This window comes from Lissotriton vulgaris, chromosome 8, assembly GCF_964263255.1.
Source record: "Lissotriton vulgaris chromosome 8, aLisVul1.2, whole genome shotgun sequence".
NCBI classification, from domain to species: Eukaryota; Metazoa; Chordata; class Amphibia; order Caudata; family Salamandridae; genus Lissotriton; species Lissotriton vulgaris.
In genome coordinates, this window is record NC_141696.1 from 187434932 (window position 1) to 187457853 (window position 22922).

The 22922-nt window shown below is 42.1% G+C and overlaps 1 protein-coding gene across 2 annotated transcripts in view; it reads right to left on the reverse strand.

The window, feature by feature from the left end:
- Nucleotides 1-22922, reverse strand: part of RAB30 (RAB30, member RAS oncogene family) — a 166916-nt gene that overhangs the window by 47805 nt on the left and 96189 nt on the right. The window contains exon 2 of one of the 2 annotated variants that reach the window (XM_086933914.1): nucleotides 13984-14084. In XM_086933914.1, coding sequence (XP_086790040.1) covers nucleotides 13984-14076 — 93 coding nt within the window. In that variant the 5' untranslated portion in view covers nucleotides 14077-14084. Of the gene's footprint in view, nucleotides 1-13983; nucleotides 14265-22922 lie in introns of those variants that run through there. The other variant, XM_086933913.1, reaches the window with a different exon arrangement.

The following is a 22922-nucleotide window of genomic DNA, read 5'->3' on the forward strand; positions in this document are numbered from 1 at the left end:
GAACGGTGGTGATGACGCCATCCGGTTAGTAAGGGGCAGTAGGTGGACGGCAGAAGCTCCGTGCACCTCCCAACACCGACAGGTTACAAGAAACTAAGAGGGGGCTGGTTGCCTACATTTCTTGTGTCATCTTGAAATGTACATTCCTCCTCTTCGGATTCGGAGTAAGAAGAGAGCTGTAATGTCTCTGAGGGCTTGGCTCATTCGAAAGGAAACCTTTACATAAAGACATAAGTAAACCTCTACATGATCGAATAAGTAACGTCAGGTGTTACCAGCTGAGACATTGTGGTTTCTATAGAATGATCACGAGCATCATATATATTCTGACTGATGGACCTGAGATTGCCTGGAATGAGTCTTCGAGGCTCTGTAGTGATCCATGGCTGTGTAACTTTAGGTCGTCATTGCGAGCCGAGGCGTGGGAGCCGAGGCCAGGCCTCGTCCCCATTCCCGCCGAGCCTCCTCTTCTGGCAGGGAGGAGCCTGCTCTCCCATGACAGAAGACAGAACACATTCCCCTTCCCTCCCGTAGCGCTGCATCCCCTCCATTCACCGCCCTTCACAGAGGCTTCTGCTCCCATCGCCTCCCAGCATGTGATAATGGGGGCTTTAAACTCCTCGGAATTCAGAGTTCCGTGCGGTTTATGCCAGAGTTATCCTCCAATGCATGGGATTTAACTCATAAGTGCCCGGGGCTCCTGGCAGGGTGCTCCTGCACGGTACTGTGTGGAGCTTGCATCCGCACCATGCCCTGCAGGTCGTAATCTAGCCATTAAAGGGATGTGCTAATTGGATAGTGCTATTTTCAATGATGAAAACGTATTTACATTTTTTGTTTAAAATGATAATATGTGTGGTTTGCTGATATTAATTTGTTGAGGCTTGAATGGGCAAGGAAGAAAATACCCCTGGAGCTGGACACCTGTGTTAGGCGCCAGTGTGTCCCCTGTAGAAATGTTTTCACTTGGACTCCTCAGAACCAAAGTTTGCACTGCAAACAGAATCAAGTTCGCTCTATTTAAAACTTTATAAATAAATAAATAAACCTAACCACTATGAAAATAATAATAACGAGTAGAGTTTTAAAATGCCATTCTAGACAACAGGTTCCCCGACTGGGAGACGCTTCAATCTTATGATGACAGACGTACCTTTTGCGGGGTTTCGTTTCCGGAATTCAAAAGATCACGTGACCACAAATATACGTGGTAATTTTCAAGAGTAAGCTCTGCAGCCTCTAAAAAATAAGCCAAAACATAAAGTGATGGCACCACGACGCCAGAAGTAGGGTTTTTTTTTATATTACCGGACCTTGCTCAATGTTTTCCAAGATACCGTAACCTGTGATTTTCTTCTAGGCACGCGAACTCATCCCGCCCCAGCAGTTGAATTAATCTGTCAATACAAGCTAACTTATTGGAACAGTGAAATGAACACCTTTTTTGGCACTTTACAAGAACGAGTAGGAGTACATTCACGCTGAAATGCGTCATCGCTCACCCGTATATATCTCACTTTACGCACATTCGGGTACGTTCAGAACTCCACCTTCAAACAAGTCAGGTCCCGGGCAGCCAATCACAGCGCGGCCCGGGAATGACGTCACGGGGGTGTCCCGGGCCGGCAGCCAATCGCAGCGCGGCCCGGGACAAAGGGGCGGGGCTTAAAAAAAGCACCAGAAACGCCCCCGAATCGCGTTTGAGAGAAAGCGCGATTGACAGCCTCTGCCTCCCAATGGCTATCCTCCATTTATGGAGCTAGCCAATGAGAGGCAGAGGCGGGGCCGACATCCATACTGAAGACAATAGTTTTCAAACTGGGAGGGGCACTTCGTGCCCCTCGCCAGGTTCGAAACCTAATAAAAAGGCTTTCAAATTGTACAGCAGAACTGATACAAAAATGCGGCCAATCAGGTCGATACAAGAAGTGAATTTCACAGCAGCAGAGCTGTAGTAGAGAAGACTTGATTCAGGGTCTCAGTCGTTTAACCGCAGGAATTTCGTGACCGACGAATTCCTTATTGCTCGTTTCTTGAAGGCTACCTTGTGAAAGTTAGAGCTCTACCAGTTGAAAATGACAATGTTTTTTACTTTTTTTAAAAAATTTGCAGTGGAGTGATCATATTTGCATAGCGCTTTTACCATTGGTCTGACCTTGGGGGCCAGAAGAATTAGGCTCTCTACCCAACCCTGTAACTAAGGCCAGGAACCTAGGTGTCTTGATTGACAATAAGTTGTTGAAAATCAAATTAACGCTATGGTTGCCTCCTCCTTGTTTTTACAGTAAGGATGATTAAGAAAATCCTACCTTTTCTTCCAGCTAACACTAAAAGGACTTATTAAGGCATTAGTGGTATCGAAGCTGGTTTATTGCAAAGGACTCTATGTGAATATTAAGGCTCAGCATCTCAATAAACTGCAGATGGCTCAAATTGCAGCAGCTTAATTATTATTAGGAATAACAACATTTCAGTCTGTTTCCCAAGAAATTTACAAACTACATTGGCTTCCAGTAATAAGTTGTATCAAATTTAAGGCCCTCTGCATCGCCTATAAAGCCCTGTATAACGCTGGCCCAGATAGCCAGGTTCTGAGCTGGGATGGGGCAGTGAGATAAATAACGGTGATGGATCAAGCCCTGATCTTTGGACTGGGTAAGAGTGGTCTGCTCAATTCAGACACTCTGTTCATCACCACCCCATTTTCTGAACCAGATTTTTTGAGGCATCTCTTTAAATGGTACCAGCCCATCAGACTCCTGCGCTCTACAAATTGTTACACCCAGATTCCGTGTAACAAACTGGGGGGGAAGAGGTTTGGTCTCCCAACGACAACGTTGTGGAATGATCTTCCCCCTACATTAAAGCTCTGCACTCGCTGATCTCCTATAGGAAGGAGATCAAAACATAGCAGTTTAATAATTAATAACTTTCCTCCAGTCCCGTTCATCTACATTTCAGCTTCAAGACACTCCGGGGTATACAAGCGCTCTACAAATTGTGATAACATAACTTTTCAGATCCTGCCTGTCACCAGGAAGATATTTAAGAGGAGGAATCTGTTGGTAGAAGTATCAGTCAGAATATCCGACTACTCTCTGCTGTAAAAAGTTGACCCCTATGGATACAATTATTTTTTAAATCAAGGGCAGAATAGCAGACAATAGCGAAGGTCTGTCCTCAACACTGCACCAACAAGATGTAAAAGGGCAAAACCATGTTATATTGCAAATCAGGACCACACATACACTAAAATAAAGGACACAGATGTTGGGGGGATCACACGTGGTGGCTTCTGTAATAAAGAAATGAAACTAATTACTACCATGAATTCTACACAAAGTGGTGCAACGAAGTGCACAGCACTGTATTTGGCCCGGCACAGGGCACTTCAGCCTTGCCAGCTGTAGTAGGCCTAGAAGAGGTGACCGTTGCCAGTCTCCTTCCGCACTGGTGGGTTCTCGGGCTGCTCAAAGCCAGTGTGGTATGTGCTGTGGGTGGTCTCTGCAGCAGGACGTCGTTGTGAAAGAGGATGCCACGTCACAACCTTGGAGCTCTGCAGTCAGGATTTTAAGGTGCAGGCACTTGGTAATTGGATGAGGGGGCCGGTAGGACACCACTCACGTTAAGGGACGGGAGCTGCTGACAATCAGCACGCAGTCGCCATTGTTAAAGCATGGCATGGCGTGCTGCAAAAAAAATTTAAATAATGTTTTAAAAGTTGATTTGGGCAAGCCCCGCAGCACAAAAGAAAGGCGTGGGGCTACCATGTTAAAGATTAAGCGCAGTGTGGTGTGCCATATTAAAAAAAAACTGATAATGTTTTAATGTAGGCACTATTACAGAGCTGCACACGTTAAGCAACGGAAAAGAAATGTAAAAAAACAACTCAAATTACAGGGGCAATGTGTCAGGGAAGTGCATAGTTGTCCTGCAACACAAGCTACAATGAAGTCTTTAACTAAAAAGTGCTCAGAAATTGTAAATGAAACTACTGAGTAAGATCACATGTAACAGGGGGCTCTCCTCATGGGAGGATACAACAGTAGAAAAGGAGGGACTAAGGAGCCTTTCCAAAAGAAGGAATAAAGGAGCCAATTAAAAACATGGGCGGAAGATGGGCAGAGTTTAAAGCCCATATTCTGAAAACAGCAAGTCTCGATGAGACAGAGCAAGTGCTGCTTAGGAGAGACCTAAAAACTAGGGGGGGGGGGGGGGGGGGGGGGGTGAAACGGTTATTGGTCTAGTAAAATTTCATGAAAAGTTCACAAAATTACCTGAAATTACGCGTTTAACCTAATAAATGGTTTGTGGGGGTCTTATGCAGTGTTTTTTACACAGGAGCATCTCTTGAGCAAAAAAAAATAAAAAGGTCTTGCAAGATACAAGCAGGTGACTGTTTTGAGCAAAAAATGTCGTGGTGCAACAAGCTTTGCACAAAGAAGTCCCCGAGGATAAAACTAATTTGATATATGAGCAATTTTGCAAATGTTGTCCAACTCAAAATTTATGAATTTCACAATTTTAATTTTGCTCAGACCCACATAATACATGTTTTTGGAAGCATACTGCTTCATATACTATCCAGACTAGTTTGAAACAAATCTACATCAATGTAGTCAGGCTACTACGATATGAATGATAGCATTAAGCAAGCAGCAAACAGAACTACTGTCTTCAATGGCAGCAAAATATTCCAGGAAGGTCCTCAGACATATCATTTCTACAATTAATAGGCACAAAACACTGGTTTGACAACTGATCTGAATCGAATATGTGGAATGAATGGTTTTACATTTTCTTGGCTGTGAAAGTTGGTTAAGTGCTGGAGGATTCATTATATGAATATACTACTTGAGAAAAAGAACAGAGTCCAAAGACAAGACATGTAATCTTCTCCTACGATCATGGCATTCAAGTACTGTGAGGCTCGGAGTGTAGCAGGACCAAAATGGATAACTGAAGAAAACAAGCATTGGCAAAGTCACCTATGCAAGAGCTAATGGATTTGCCACTGTGTTTTTAGCCATGTTGTTCACCAGAGTGGGAGAGAGTGGGGTGTATTGGAGTGGCATAGTGTGGAGTCGAACTGAGTGGCATACACTGGGGTGAATTGATGTAGAGTGCACTGGCATGGTGTTGCAGAGAATTTAGCTGCATACAATACACAGTCATAGAATGCAGTGGTGTAGGTTAGAGGTGTGCGTAGTATAGTGCAGTGGCGTATAATGGCATAGAATAGAGTGATGCAGAGGGTAGTGGCGTAGAGTCATGTGGCATAGAGTGCAGTGGCGTAGAGTTGAGAGGCATAGAGTAGAGTAGCATAGAGTGGTACAGAGTAGAATATAGTGCCACAGACTGTAGTAGTGCAGAGTCAAGTGGCGTAGAGTTCAGTGGCAGAGGCGCAATGTTGCAGAATACAGTGTCACACTGCAGCAGAGGAGAAGAGTGGTGTAGAGAGCAGTGGCAGTAGAGTACAGTGATGCAGAGTAGAGTGCAGTGGCATGGGAGGCAGTGATTGAGTGCAGTTGTGTAGAGTGCACTGGCGTAGAATGCAGTGGTTAAGAGTAGATTAGAGTGGCATACCATGGATGGGCCTAGAGTGCAGGGGCATAGAGTTGAGTGTTACAGATTAAAGTGCTTTGGCACAGAGTGTATCGGCATGGAGTGCAGTGGTTAAGATTCAAAGAGTGGCATAGTGTGCAGTGGCATAAAGTGGAGTAGTGCAGAGGGGAAACACACTTTAAATCGCATCAGTAGACCGCAATGCCTTTACAACGTGGTCGTTACAACAAAACTGCGTTGTTACAACGGGATGCCATTACTCCGCAATTCATTACATCGACTTACAGTAGATGGCGCTCTAACGTAAGGAACAGTCTAATTTACTATTACAACACCTTCCCTACTGTTGCGTAGGCTGGAGTTGGAATAGTAAATTATACATTCCTAATATTACAGCACTATCTACTGCAAGTCGATGTAATGACTTACGCTGTAACGCCATTGCGTTGTTACAGAACGCAATGCATTGTAGCATGCTATATTCGGTGCAGAGTGGTGTTGAGTGCAGTGGTGTACAGTAGATTGTTTCAGGGTGGGGCAGTCTAGGATGTAGATATGCAGAGTGACAGAGTGCAATGGCATAGAGCAGAGTTCTATAAAGTTGGTCCTGGAGGGCCGGATCTATGCCAGATTTATAGTATATCCCCATTTAGATAAATGGAGATATCTTAAAAATCCAGCATGGATCTGGCCCTCCAGCACCGAACTTGGAGAACCCTGGTGTAGAGTAAAGTGGTGTAAAGTGCAGTGGTGCAGAGTAGATTAGAGTGGCACACAATGGATTTGGCCTAGAGTGCAGGGGCACAGAGTTAAGTGTTACAGAGTAAAGTGCTTTGGCGCAGAGTGTATTGGCAAGGAGTGTAGTGGCATAGAACGGAGTGTTACAGAGTGGCGTAGAGTAGAGGGCGTAGAGTGGAGTTGTGCAGAGTAGATTGGTGTGGCCTAGACTGGAGAAGTTTAGAGTGCAGTGGCAAAGAGTACATTGGAATAGAGTAGAGCGGTACAGGGTAGAGTAGAGCGGTAGAGGGTAGAGTATAGTGGTACAGGGTGAAGTAGAGAGGCGTAGCGTGAAATGGTATAGAGTACAGCTGGACAGAGTGGAGTGTTACAGAGTGGTGTAAAGTGGAGTGGTGCAGAGTAGAGTGCAGTGGGGTAAAGTGAAGCATGCATGATATAGTAGCCACTGCCACAACAGCCAACATATTTTCAATTGAAATTACCATTACATTTGCACAGACATACAGTTTTACTAATAAAACGATACAGTGCACAACGAAAATGTTTGGAAATTGCATCACCTAGTGTAATGATTTGTTTTGATCATATTAAAGTATTTGTTTCTATCACACTTCAGAAATAACAAGAAATGTGCTTCATTTGTGTTCCTACTTCTGATATATTCTGAAATACTTACACAGTTCATTTAAGAGTCATGTGCTAGAAAAAACCTATTTCCTACCCCCAGTATCCAGCAAGATTGTCACATGAATCCTCTCACTTTGAGGTCAGAGAATGGAAAGTAAACAAGCGCTCTTGAATAGGCAGCAAATGACATTTGACATCGGTCTGGCAAGATAGGAACGAGATTTAAAGGCCTGTTTACAGAAAGAGAGATCGTGGAAGAATACAGTAAACATGGTTTAGGCAACAGGAGGAACAAACCGAACCTGGGAGCCTAAAGCAAATAAAGCCAGCAAAAGAAAGCCAAAAAATGTGAATTACAAACCACAAAGGCAATGGTACTCAACAAGCGGAATGCATTCCTAGGTCAACTTTCTGTAAGTCCACAAGATGTCTTTGGCAAACCAGACAGCTATGCATTCTGGCAGGCTGCAACCTAAACCTGTATTCTTATTTATTTAACTGAATTAAAGATCTTCCTTTCTAAACATGCTCGATCATGGCTAAACAACTTCACACTTGAGTGTAGTGAGATCAAAGTGCTCGGGGATGTACTGAGCCTGCTTGATTACTAGATCGCCCAAAGTCTCCATAAAGAGAGTGAATGTTGACTGCAATGGGTGAGACCCCTGGTGGAATGCACGTGACTAGCAACCCCTTGGGCACACCACAAGTGAATAGCAAAAGGATCAGGTCACCTTAACTGAGTGTCCAGTTAGGAATGATGCAGTTAAAAGACAATACTTCACGACTGCCTCTACATGTCTTACCCACAAGCTGTCCAAAGCAGCATGGATATAGCTGGCTCTTCCAAATGTTACTAAGAGGTAAATGATGCAATCCTAAATCAGCAAATGTGCCTTGTGGTGCTATAGGGTAGAAGCACAATCCATCTGTTAAATGTAAAGCCATTATAAAGGTCTGACGTTTAGGGTCAAATGTATCACTATTTGGACTCTGCTGTGAAAAAAGTTAAAGAAGGGGTATCTCAAAGTTAAAAAAATAGCTCAAAAGAACTGTAAGGAATTAGACTGTAAAACACTCTGGATTTGAATTAATTGACTGACTTGTATTTTAATGGCAATCCTTATGTTTTGTGATCATTTTAATTTGATCAACACCCTTTCACAATAGTCTATTTTTTTAAATGTAAATCTCATCCAAAAAGTGCATAACTCACCAAATGAAAAATATCAAATTAGTAAAGGCCGAACCAAACTCAAATGCAAAAACTGAAATTTCAGATAAAACAAGAAAAGTTGCACCATATCAAGAACATGCTGAACACCTGTTAGAAAACAATGCTTCGGTCTCCTATGCAGGAAGTTAACATTGAACCCTTAATAGGTCAAGAAGATAAAACGCTTTTAAAACAAAAAAGGGAAACATTGCTTACCTGGCAAGAGGACCCTAGATTCGACGTGGACAAGATTCTGATCAAGAAACCACTGACCTACGACCGTCTGGATACTCTGGACTTCGACTGTGCCCGACTTAGTCTCCCTCTCGGTCCAAAGCATTGTCTATGCCCGTGCACCATACAGGCCCCGCGCAGGACCTGTGGAGCATCAAGGGCAACTGAAGTATTTCCCTTGGGGTAAAGGGGTCACTCCCCTGCATTACCAGGCACCATAACACAACTGACCGGTCTGCTGGTCCTGAGCTCCTGCGGACTCCGAAGCCTCCAGCAACAAAGGAGGTGGATTCCTCATTCCTAGAGGTCGAACTGCCCTCTAACAGAGTTTGAGGCCAGTATCCCTTGTGGGGACCGAATAACCCGAACCCCTGTGCACAGCGCACTTTTGCAATTGTATATGCTTGTTGGCGTTGCCAAAGTAAATGCATTGGGCAATTAACAGCCCCAACCTCTGCACACATTTCGTACGAAGGACTTCAGCCTCCTCGCACTCGGTGCCCTGCAAGCTGTTTTGTGAAACTGCTAGAGGTCCCCTCGAGACTCCTGTGCCTTTGGCCTGTGGGCTCCCCTGGTTGATCCGGGCCTGCCCTGACTCCCCTTGCTGTGGTGAGTTTCCTGGTCCTTGCTGGGCCAGACCGTGACCTGCCTCGACCTTCGTGGTTGCCGCTGCCAAGGCTTGTTTGGTGCTCCCGCCGGACACTGACCCCTCAGCACTCGACACCTTTCGTGGGATAGCTTGTATCCAGCTCCTCGTCATCCTCCATGTCTCCTGGTCCCCGTGGCTGCAGAGTCAAGGTCTCCCTCTTCGCACCTGAAGCACCCGACATTGGTGGGCATTAGTCGACCGAGCCCCTCTGCTTTCAGTTTCCTTCCTTCAGGAATCCATCTGTGGGTTCACCAGACACTTTTCTTCTTTCCAGCAGCGGCATTTCTTTGAAGACTCCCATTGCGAACGACTGCGGTTTCGGACGCCATTCCGACCCTATGCACCTGGCTGCCATGGAATAGGTAACTCTGGTCCTTCGGTATCCACGGGGGAGAGGGCGGGCTAGTGGGGTTGGGGGCTCTCCGAGCTTCTATGTTCTAAAAGGTTTCTTCATAAACCACTGGGAAGGGTCCTTAAACACAAACTGCAACCGCGACTCTCCCATTGAATTTTACGTGGAACACAGTCGTGTTCTCACACTGCACCCATCCTCCGTGGGGTCCCTACTTACTCACCTTGGGTGGTTCTTTGGGGCCCTAGTGATTCTACAACCTCTAGACATTGTCTTGACTCGAGTCGTGGTTCTTATACCACTGTTTTGGTATATGGCTTGGTCTCCCCCTGGAGCCCACTGTGTATTAGTGCTACTTAACTTTGTTTCTGTGCTATAGTATTGTGTGCTTTGTGTTTATCTGCGTCTAGCAGATACTGTGAGGTATTTAAGGTGTGTTATAATAATAAATACATATTTTCATAACTACTGTGTGGTTCTCCTTTCATTTAACCAATACATTAAGGTTATATTCTGGTAAAACAAGCTGCTTAACATTCCTCCAAGACTAAGCCTAAAAGCTGCTCTCCACAGCTACCACTTGGATAACTTTCTAAGGTTATCTTTGACCTCTTAAATCACCATAAGTGTTGTTTGCACTGGTGCAACGTTCCCACTTTAATTAGTGGACAGCATATACCAGGCCAACTTCTCACAGGTTCTCAACTAGTAGTTGGGTCCAGATTAATTTTCTGCGGTGGAGAGATACTGATCTGGCTTGGGTAGGTTAGATATCCCAATATGTGGCCCAAGGCATTTCCAAAGGTGTAGAAATGTTAGCTCAGCTTAGCTTCTCCTCATCCTTCCTGAATATCAAGAGAGAGATGGTGTCTCAGGCAGAGCTGATCTCCCAATACGCACCACCCCTTGGTAAGAATAAGGTATCAGAGGATGCAGAATATAATCAAAGTATGCCTTAGAACTTTCAGAGTGACTCAATGCTGTGTTAAGGGTTTCTCTCACTTTCACACAGACTGAGAGATGGCTTCAATGGAATCCAGAAGAACCATCTTATGCTGTAGATTGCTAATAGGAATTAAGGCCTGCGCACAAAGTGATTATCATCTTTTCTTGTTGTAGGTGGCCTCTAACGTTTAAGAAGTCAATCAGACTTTCCTTTTTGCTTGGTTCAGAACCACCTGCCGGTATGACTGGAGTAAAAAAACACCGTCTACAACAGTTATTTGGTAGGCTGGTGAAGGTGCAGGCAAGACCTCCTCTTTCACATGCAAATTGAATTGTCTTCCAGTTTCCAAGTTCACAAACAGTCGCCTTTCTCTGTTGAAACAACACTTTTCCTTCTTTGGGATAATGAAATATCCTGACTCGACATCAAAGAACACTGTAGACAGTGGCATCTTCCCCAGGTTTCCGTCTAAAAGAAGGAAAGGACTTATTGATAAGGAGTCTGTGGTAAAAGCTGCCATTTTAGTGATTGAAATTGAAGTATTTCTGATCACTTAATAAAGGGCCAATTGTTAAAGTGCAAAGTTAAAGCACCTCTTATTCAGATATAGCGTTTTCCAGGCAGGATGACCAGCGATTAAGGATCCCCCAACAGGAGAGCTGTTCGTAGTGCGTACAGCGTATAAAATTGCTTTTGAGGCAGTAGGAGGAGACTGAGCCGTGTTACATTATTGGATGTTAAAGTGACCTGTAATATACATAATGTCATCAAAATAGTTGGGCATTGAAGAACCGGTGCCTTTACACTGGAACTGGATTAATACGGAAGATCACTGGGGAAAGTGACTTCACTTTAGGTGCTTAATTACAGACCACAAATGTGGGGATGTTTTTATATTCATAAGGAATCCATGAAGAGACGTAGTCCTCTATTCTCTACTAAAGTAGCTCTACTATCTTTCTGTAGTCTGAACAACAGTAAAGATGATTACATTCTAAAAGAAAGAGCAAAGATTTTGGCCTTGGTCAAAATGTTTGCAGATGAACCCTGGTGATAGTAGGTTTTGTGATTTGAGTGATGACATGCTCTTGTCTACCAGTTTAGGTGAGAGGGCAAACTGGCACACTGAGCCGGACCAGATATGACCTGTCACCGTAATCTAAAAAAAAAACAGCCTATCGACTAAGATTCTTTGGGGAAAGCTCCAGAATAGGAAACCCCATGCAGAAATGTAGCTGAGCTATATAATACACAAGCAAAGACCAGACTGTGGATTTGAGAAACAATAGCCATCTCATTTGCAAGACAAATAACCAAAAGTCTAAGAACCAAAGAAAGGTTAATTTAGCTATCCGTGAGATGCATGGCCAACAGAAGGGCTGAGTGGCAGGTCTGTTGAGTTTGCAAATGGGTCATGAAAACCTTGTCACAGAGGCCAAGAATTTTGCAGCAGTGCAACTGCAGCCTTAATGAGATCATCAAAAATATAACTTATCCCTTTGTTCTAGAAACAAGTCAATACAATGCACTAAAATAGCTTTTCAATGGGACACTACATTTTGTCTAGTAGCTAATTCAACACAGTCAACGGCAACTACATAGAAGTTTAAGCACTAGTAGGGAGTAACAATGCGTTGCATTCAGATCTCATCACTAAAGTGGTAGCACGGACAACTCAACAGGCTGGTTTGAGGGAACAATGCTACCACTTATTGTACAACCGACAACTACTGCTAAGGTATACTGCAAATATATATAAACACTAATTTAAGATTTCAAATATGTATATTGATAGTACACCAGTATAGAAAGGTGCATACCCATTTTAGTAAATTAATATGTCACATGCACTTTCGTAAACAAGGAATCACTGCAAACACGTAGTGCTTCATACAGCTTTATTATAACTGAAACGAAATGTATTTTCCCTTTAAGGAATATCAACCATTGGGGTGGGCGGACGGAGAGCTAAGGGCAGGAAAAAGAATCTGGAAAGGATTCCTCTCGCATTACAGAGCAACCAGTACACTGGACTTTCATATGCAATTGTACTGAACAACATCCCTATCAACAACACAGCATGTGCATTTCTGGTCTTCAGTACCATCTGCAACTGCTCCTTCAGCTCGCTTCATCACGTCTCTTCATATAATCCTCTTCTCAGCCAATCCAATCCTTCTTTTTACGCCAGCCTTCATCTCCATTTCCCAGCTCACTGCCACCCACCCAACAGTATTTGTCTTTTTACTGAGTATCCTTCAAGATACCCATCAAAACCTGGAAACAAAGCTCATTTAGAAGTAAAAAGTGACATTTGATATTAGTTTTCTGACAGCTAACTTGTTATTGTTCCTTCTCTCTGAGATCCTGTACAAACTGTTATTTATGCTTAGGAGAGACTGCTCACTGGAATTTTACAATGTACTGACTGTAGTGTGTGCCTCCTTGTTCTCAACTATTAGAACTGGTGGGGCAGAAACAACTCTTGTGGCATTCCTTTGCACTGTAAATCACTGGGTGACCATGAGAGCAATGAGCAACAAACCCCACACTTGACCTATTAAGCATCACAGGTCAAGAAGTAACATTAAGCTGAAAAACATCAACACCTGGTATAAACATGGGAAGGGCACAGAACAACACATGAAGATACAACATTACAAGATGACAGTGGGATAGACATGTGAAGATAGTTGTGCAATTTCAGGGAATCACCTGAGAAACACACCAAGAATTTGGGGAGACAGTGGAGAGATGATGGAAGACACTAACAGTACACGAGAGGCACTGGAAGCACTGTGGAGGAAGGGTAAAACTTTTGGAAGTCAGAAACGTTAGGAAGGCCTTGGGGACAGTGTGGTAGTGTCTGAGGAGAAACAAGGAATCAATGTGAAGACACTAGGGAGGCATTGCACCAGTCTACATAACGCATTTACCACCACCATCTACCAGCATTAAAATAAGTTGAGTATATTACGGATGACTGCTCCTTTCTCATTAGGTGAGAGTCAATACCAGGCGTTACAATGTTGAGTCACCCTTCTTTCTGAGAGACAACAGTACTGCTTTACCAAAAGTGCATACACATAGTGAAACCATATTCGTACCTCAAACCTCTACCCCACATACAGTGTTGATCAGAAATTAACCATATACTTCCTGTTTTGTGACCAATCAAGCACCAGTGAAGCAGGGCAAGACCTCTGTGAACTAAACTAGGGCGGTTTGAAATTATGTAATTTTTTTTCATGAAATTTTATGAAAACTGAGCTAAATTACACTTTCACTGTTAACTGTTGTTTGCATGAAAATATGCACACAAGATACTAGCAAGGACCTACTCTGCATACAGAAGTCACAAAAGAACTTCTGCACAAACCAGTCTTCCACTGGGCAAAATCACATAAAACTTGTTAATGCAAAATTCATCATTTTTGCAAAATTCAGGAATATCATACATTTTGCTGCTCTAATTTAAATTTCAGCCAGCCCTAAAACCCTTAATTTGTGCTGTGACTCCTTGAGGAGAACTGAAAAATGGCACAAGGCACGCACCCTCTCTTCACCCTGGCAATCAAAACTTCAAATCATCACAACAGAAGCACAAACGTTTGAGTCTCTTTAAAAGTGGGCCACATGATGAAAGTATCTCTTACCTGAGTAAAGCGCCGTACTAAGCAGGTCTTCCCCACACCAGCATTTCCAATTAAAACAATCTTGAACAGGAAATCATAATCTTCCATACTCATTTACACGGCTGAAAGAGAACAAGGGGACAGTGTGAGGCTGAAGGTTTCAATCCGGAGTAAGCCTTCTTTGAAGCTGGGATAAGCAACAGTTCCCTGTGTGGCCTGCAGAAGCCCCGGTGAAACTTTCCAAGTAAAACTGAAACCGGAGAAGTCAGTGTGTCATTCCTGTGCTCTTTATACTTGCAGGTAAACAGGGCGAAGGTCAGTCTTTGCAAATTGTGTAGCGTTGGCAGTGATAGCTACAACAGCTGCTATTGGTTGGAGTGTATTATCGAGACAGTCATTGCTCATTCGGTCTCTTTTTCAGATCTTTGCAAACATTCAAGGCATTGTTTGTTTCTTTAACTATCCCGACAACATGTGGCTACATACAGTGCTTTAAATGGAAAAACCAAAGTGCAGGTACTTACTACTTAGAGTCTTTTTTGCCCCTCAGAAATGCTGGTACCCCCCAATTAAAATGTTTGCAGGAGTGCTGAGAAGTGCAGGTACTCTTCTTTTCAAATACAAGACGTGCAGGTACTCAGTCCTGGACAGTGATAATATTTGGTTATTTATATATTCCCATGGTGAAAATGGGGAACACACACCCCCATAATTGACGGTGTTTTAGGGGAAAGGATTTCTCAGCGGGGGAAATAGTTAACTGTGATAAATAGAATATCAACCTTAAAGAGTGTCATCAACGCTCTGAATAGAATACATCCATACTCTATAACTTCGGATGCTGAAATCTCAAATATCTGAGGACTTATCTACAGATTGCGTTGCTATCCTAGAAAACTGGAATGCTTTCATCAATCTAAAAAGTTTTAGAAACAATACAATGACTTGTGAACCAGGCCAATAAGTAAGCAGAGAAGGTAGTATTTCATCACACAGAGATCAACAACCACCAAAGGGAAGAGCCACAAACCTCAAATAAATCAAGCAACCTCATGATCAAGCTCGTTTTTATAAGTCCTCATTATAGCTCTGGCAAATACGCCCTCCTTCATTTTAGTTACATCCTCCCTATCCTGACACAACTGTTCTGTAAATATATATTTATCATTCTCATTTCTATGCAATGACTGATGGTTAAAAGCTAATAAAAAATGGTGAACGTTCACTTCACTGCTATAAGGTTTGTGAGATCAAACTACATCATGGTGCATGGTCACTGTCTGCACCAGGCACCTCCACATCGGGAAATTGGAGAACAAATATAAAAAATATTTTTTTTAAGTGATGATGCCCCCTGGATGCACTGTATGACTACACCCGTCTGTATATGCATGTTTACAAATTCCATTATTCCTCACATTTCAACAGTTGACTGTGGGACTCAGGGCAATGTCTCAACGCCTCCCAGAAGCATCAATATGTAACAGTTGCAGGGAGAGAACTCCTTTAATCTGTGCACATTCTGGCTATACCTGGAAGAATTGTACCATACCTGGGATTCCTGCGTAAGGTCCCAGTTGGAGTCCAAAAATGGGCTCGGACTAAGAGCACCTCTATTAATACAGCGAAATATAAAGAACCAAGAATACCACTCGCAGACAGCTCCTCAACCTACTGATGCTACACAAGGACCTTTTCCTTTACACTGGCTCCCAGTACCTAGAAGCACAACCTTTAATCTAATGTGTACTGTTTACTGAACTGTCCATTGGCTTTGGCCATTCTTCAGTCAAAAAAGACGTCACTAAAAATCTTCAAACAAGATTTCTACACTCAAGGCTGGCTACTTTCCTGATTGTACCTCAAATTCAGAAAGACTAGAACTGATGGAAGCTTCTTTTCTGTCAGGACATCAAAACTCTGGAATGCCTGCCATAAGAATGTTGACCAATAGCCTCCAATTCAGGAAAACATTGAAAACCTGGATCTTCCCATCACTATGAACACAAATTACTGAGTTTGATCCTTACAAATTGCTAAATTGATATACATGACAGCGACTGCATACCAACACTCTCGGCACCACTACAAGACTATTTGCTGCGACACACACACTACACCAAATTTGTTGCATGTATTCAAAATTCAAATGCCTGAACCAACATCTCTCAGAGAGGACATACTACATTCAACACCCTTCCCACTACCCAGCTCAGAAAGGGCGCCCAGGAACTGCTGAAAATTGAAACACCTGCTCCAATACAAAGCAATAAAATGCATTTATAAAACAATATATGCATCATATCACCTCTCCTACAACCACAACATATTTGTGGAGGACTTCAACTTGCACTGGGGCAATTAATGGCCTGTCTCAGGGTCAATTAACTCTCAAATTCACTCCAAGCCAGCCAACTGAAAAGATCTACAAACATTTCGGACACCAGGAACATGTATCTCACTAACCTCACCTCTTGCATCTGGACTACCCCTTCTTGCCATGCTGACAACCACGATGTATATAATACAACCACTACCTAGAATGAAGTGTCTTAAATTTTACTTTCACCCCTCTGAAGGAGAAAATAATTGAGAAAAAAGGAGCTCCTTGGTACTCCAAGGAACTAAACGAAGTAAATATACATCTCAAAACAAAGGAGTGCACCTGGTGCCAAAGGCTATTGTATCAATACCCACAAATCTGAAACAATGTCTCAAAGTATTTATTCTATAAAGTCAGAGGCAGACACAACAGGTCTAGAATGGTAAAAATGATCATTTTTAACTTAAGACTGGTGTTTGCAAGCCGTATTTATGACACCATGTCTATTTTTTAAATTTTTTATGTATTTATGCAGAAACACGAGTCGGTTGGTACAGAAACACAAAAAGAAGAAACGGCAAAAAGGAAGACAATTTTGTCGAACAAGTACATCTCCAGATCTTGACATTTTGAAGCATACAATAAAAAAATATAAATGAACAAAATTGTTAAGGAAAACAGAAATAGGAAAAGAACCCTGTTGCTAAATATACTTTTCATAGAGGCAATCTCGATTAGATCCAACAAGAAATTATAAACAATCTAGATAAATCACCCCTTACATCTCCAGATAATTTGTGACTAATCCCCACATCTGTTCCTCGATCTTCTTTCTGCGGGAACTCTTTAAGGCATAGAGACTATGCTCCATATTATGTATCGAAAAAAACCGAGACCGCCAGGCTTCAAAAGCGGGCGGTTCCTGTTGCAACCATGCAGATGCAATACATAGCCTGTACACTGCGGTTACTAAAAAGATACGCTTGACATGTTTCTTCGGGATGCTGGTACTCACTATGCCCATTTCAACACCCAATAATATCTGCGTTGCTGATAATTGTATCTGACTGCCCACAATTGCCGAAACACATTTTTCTATCTGAGACAACAAGGGAGCTAACACAGTGCATGTACAGAAAATGTGAACATCATCCGCTGAGGCGAACCCACACCGAAAACATTTACCTATTGCATCTCCCGGCCATTTGGACACCTTATCCGGGGTATGGTATAGATTATAGATTGATTTGAAATGTTGCGCCACCAACTTTGCAGACAAGAATAAATCTTTGGCCATATCTAATGAGATTTCTATTTGAATGTCCTGTCTGCCTAGTTTAGCACACCATTTACTGTTCTGTTGCTCTAGATCATTTTCTTTAGTGTCTAACAAATGTTTATATAAAGCTCCAATCCTTACCCCTTTCATAATGTCTTCAATCAGAGAATTCGGATTAAAGTTACCTCCATACCCGTTAAATAGTTGCGAATCTGTAGACATTTTGCAAAATGGTCTCTAGGGAGAGAATATTGTTCTCGTAATTGTTCAAAAGATTTACAACAACTAACATCGTACAAGTCACCCACCACTCTAATGCCTTTCTCCCTCCAATTGAGTACTATTCTATCCCACACGTATAAAGGTAGAAAAAACGACGATGAGAATGGAGTGTACCACGTTATTTTCCCAAAGCCCAATAGCCTCCTAACTATATGCCAGACCTTATATGCAGCTATCATTGTCTTAAAACGGGTGCGTTTGTAGTAACTTTGTTCTAGATACTTAAATAAGCAGTTTTTAACTTTTACCCCCAGCAGCATTTGATAGATCGATGGACAATCTGCAGGTCTTGCTGGATCTTCTCCGGTTAATAAAATTCCCATTCCTTGCAGCATACACGCATAGTAATAAAATGTGAAATCGGGTACTGACCATCCCTCCACATTTCTTGGCAGAATCATAAAGCGCCTAGCCCTTCTAGCTTTCCCTCCAGACCACATAAAGCGCATACACAATGTCTGCAGTTGTTCCAAACTGGTCTTAACTCCTTCGACGCTCATGACGAGCTCAGCTCGTCATGAGGTACACCTCTCGTATCTCATGACGAGCTGAGCTCGTCATGAATAATGGGATTTACCGTTTTCCAGCGCAGGAGAGGGAATACGATAAGCACCGATGGTGTTAAGAACTTCTAGGGGAATACATCGGAAAAAATATAAAATTTGAGGAAGAATCAGCATTTAATAGGTTACATCGTCCCACTAATGAAAGATATAAACATTCTGCCTGATCTAATTTTTTCCGAACACTGACTAGGAGCTGGTCCCAATTAACTTTAACTAAAGAAGTTGTACAAGCTCGCAAAGTGACTCCCAGATATACCACCTCCTGACATAGTCTAGAATCGGTATAGCTTGTTATATTTATACTAAGTAGCTGTGTTTTTGCTGAATTTAATTTGTATCCCGATTTACCAAATTCTACGGCCAAATGCTCTATAGCCTGCATTGCCATGATGGGTTTAGACGTGGCCACTGCCACGTCATCAGCATATGCTAACACCTTAACCTGATATATATGAACCTTTAGCGGGGTTATATTGACATTAGAGTCCAGCATTCTTAAAAAAGGCTCAATGTATAAAGCAAATAGTAAGGGGGAGCAGGGACACCCCTGTCTAGTCCCCCTACAAATTTATACTACTGCCGATTCCAGGCCCATGGTGCTGATCCGGGCTACCGGATGCTGATACAGAACCTGTACTGATTTGATAAATTCAGGGCCGAAACCTCGACTCTTCAAGTTATCCCACAAAAAAGACCATGCCACGCGGTCGAAAGCCTTCTCGGCGTCCAATAAAATTAAACAGAAAGGTTCCCTGGTTACCTTAGCATAGTCGAGTGAAGTTATCACTCGTCTAACATGATTAGTAGTACTACGTTGAGGAATAAACCCATGCTGTGTTTTTGAAACAAGACCCGAAATAACCCCAGAAAGCCTATTCGCTAAAATCTTCGAGTATATTTTACCGTCTACATTTAGGAGCGATATAGGGCGATATGATCCCGGTAGATTAAGTGGCTTGCCCTTTTTATGAAATACCACTATAGTCGCTTCTTGCCAAGTTTTGGGGGCAGAGCCTTTCTGTGCTGCAAGCATCGTTGCCAAGAGATCCTTTTTTAGGAGCATAAAAAACGTTTTATATATTTCTAAGGGTAATTTATCTGGGCCAGCAGCCTTGCCCAGTGCCAGTCCGTTTACCACTGATTCTAATACATATTTCAATATTTTAGGCAGAAAGTCTAAATTTAAACTAAGAAACATGTTGGCAGTTCCACTCTGACATAAAAGGATGTTGAAGGTAGATAATTATGCTCTTATTTTAATTGCCTTGATAGAAGCTGGCATAGTAATAGAGGGCGACTTCTATAGTGATGGCCAAGCACTCTTGATTGCACCCCTACAGAAGTACAAAGTGTCGAAGTTGGACTTATACAGTATGACGGCAAACAACTAAAAACCCATTCTCGAATTGTATTATTCAGCTTAGACTAGTTCGAAAGAAAGTAAACAGGACTTCCTACATGTACAAATAGCTGAACAACTGCAACACCACACTTGAATAATCATATTGTCTTTGAAGAACCATATTGGTGAAAAATACCCCCCCCCCCCTTCAAAGGCATGTTATTAAATATGATGTATAAATGTGATGAAGCTAAACCTTTTGGAGTAAATTAGAATCAGACATTTAAGAAATTTCCAATCAACCACTAATTATTTGCCCTTTCCAGCTAGGTCTGGGCATTAAATCAGTGCCACTGAGATACAAAGGAAAGATTTAAGCCCGTATTAGATTGCATGATTCTTTTAGCTTCCAAAATGATATGTTGCAATTGGGAAAAAAGTAGGCAATATAGAACACCAGTATAGTGAGCATGGGTATTGTACATGTGTAGCTGCGATACGGTCTGGCTCTGTCCGTCCACTTCAAGAATCTGCAATGAATTACATTTTGAAACAGCCTAGACCTACACCTATAAACATACAAACCTCTGAAGTTAAAACCATGATCAAGTATTATAGTTATGTTATATAGTCTATATAGTATTGCTGTCTGATCACGGATTTTTCATTTATTTATGTTGCCTCAAACTACATACATGACGATAAAAATGTTGGTGACGACAATTCAGTTATATCTAATTTTTCATTCATTTCTAGCATTTAGTGGACTTTATATCAGCTGACAGAAATTATAAATTTTGATTCTCTGATGAACAGTTTGTGATAAAGATCAACCCCTTCTTCCTTTTCTCTACCTTCTCGAACTATTCTTCTCTTCCTTGTATCTTAATTCATTGTTTGTTGTAGCCATTACATTACAGTTTATTCTTTTTTTCTCAGTGATGCTCTTAAAATTATTGCGAGTCAGGACTCATTACAACTTATATATACAATTACAAGTTTGACTGATGCAATATCAGGACAAACAAGCTCTGTCTTCTTCCATCATGAACACAGAATTGTAGTCTTACTTTCATCTATTAGGTTTACAGTTTTACACAACTCTGGATTTCAATTGATAGAATGGGTTGGCATTTGTGGACGAAATGACACACAATTTTGTTTTTCTTTTTTCTTTTCATTTTTTCTCATTTAAAATCTTACATAAAAATATTTAAAAAAGAAAATCTAAAACAGCTGATATCTGGTTAATAGCAACCCCCTATTCCACAGAGGTGTGCAGCTCGAGGAGTATAGGTAAGAAGGGATTAGGGAGCACAGGCTGCGCCTAGAAGAATGGGAATTCACAGTTTTACTGAAAATGTATAAAAACAATGTGTCACAGAACACTAAAGCTAGAATAAAGACAAAGCGAGGTTATTTCACCAGGTTTGAATAAGAAGACACAAGCCACAGCACATGGCTGGTATTCTATAGAAAACGTGGCCTTGTTTACGGCACACAAGTCAGAAAGATTCTGTCCCAACAGATTGCAGCTAGAGTAAATGCACTGTGCGGTTATTTTTCGATGGGCTGAATCATGGACCCGTTTTCTGTGCGGCAAAGAGATTTGTGGGTTATTTTGTCATATCTTCAGTGCGTATATTAACTCATATAATCTCAAAGTTAGTGTATGAGCTGCAGACAGCACAACTTGGTAACAGATGGCATTAACTGACTGCATGTTAGGGACCTTTGCTGTGAAAAGCACATGCTCTAACTCAGACATAATGTATGTCCTAAAAACACATAAAAAGAATGCACAGACCCCTTTCTGCACAAGTACAGCACATACAATTGTATTATGATATGGCCATAGTATAGGCCAGGCGCGACAAGCAGATACCCTGCAACTTTATCGACTAGGAGTTTAAATGGATGTATTTTATCCAAATTGCTGCTAGAGTACATGCAATGTACAGTTATTTCACCAGGTGTGACCCAATTGGTAAGCAACAACGCACTGCTGCAAGAGTAAAAGCAATGCGCTATGTTTAGAGAACCAATCAGAAGAGATCGGTCACGCATACTGCTCCTGGAGACAAGGCAATGCACTGTTGCTACATCCATTAGAATATGTGGTACTGTTCCCGATTTACCACAGGTTGTACCGTTAGTCTAAGTCAAAGGCCAGCTAAAGAAGGATTCTGGTCCATCAGCGGAGTAGACAGGATGCTTAATAAGTACTCGCATATTGGTGAGCGTTTTGAGATCTATGGATCTTGAAATATGGTGCAATACTTTTATATGAGGTGTAATAGGAATGATAATGGGTTCTGGGATTCTGTCTTCATTTATATGCAGGTTCTTAGCCAGATGACTGCGTCCTGAATAGAGCCTTTCATTTATTCGGGGTTGAAATGGTGCGCGCATATAAAATACAAAGCTCTCCACAACACCGTTCCAGCTTACCAAAATCACCGCCTCAACTTCTACCAACCCACCAGACACCTTTGAACTGCGCCCCAGGGAGGAGCACACCTCCATCCAATCAGTAAGACCAGAAGCGGAGGACGTAGCTTCTCATACCTCTCCGCCAAAACATGAAACGACCTCCCGAACCACCTCGGGAACCCTTTCCCTCCCTCATGAACTTCTTAAGAAACCTCAAGACATGGTTCTTGCAGATGAAACAGGCATTATCTTCTCCTCCCCCATCATGCCTGCCCTACACAGCGCCTGGATACCCTCACAGGAAATTAAGCACGCTCTACAAATTCACATAACATAACAGTAATTTCTGACATTTTGTGTTATGCCCATTATATATAGTCTTATGGCTCTTATAAAAAAAAAAGCCCTCCAAATACATTATTATGCCACATTGCGTAATTTCAAGTCCTTTCAGGTTAAAATCCTATTGCAGAAGCATGTGTACAACATGAACCAACAGAATGCGAATTAACAGAAAGCAAGCATCTAGTGTTCACGACATTTGCTATTTATGATTCTTTAGTGCAAAATGTGCCCTTGCATCCAAGATGCACACAAAGACGCATAGGCACTAAAATATAGCGCAAACAGCCAGATTTGCATTTTGTGTAATTTCACTTCATTTTTCAGAAATTTAGCCTACTTACGTACAGGGAAATGATGCGAATTTCGCACAAACCAACAAATGCTATACCA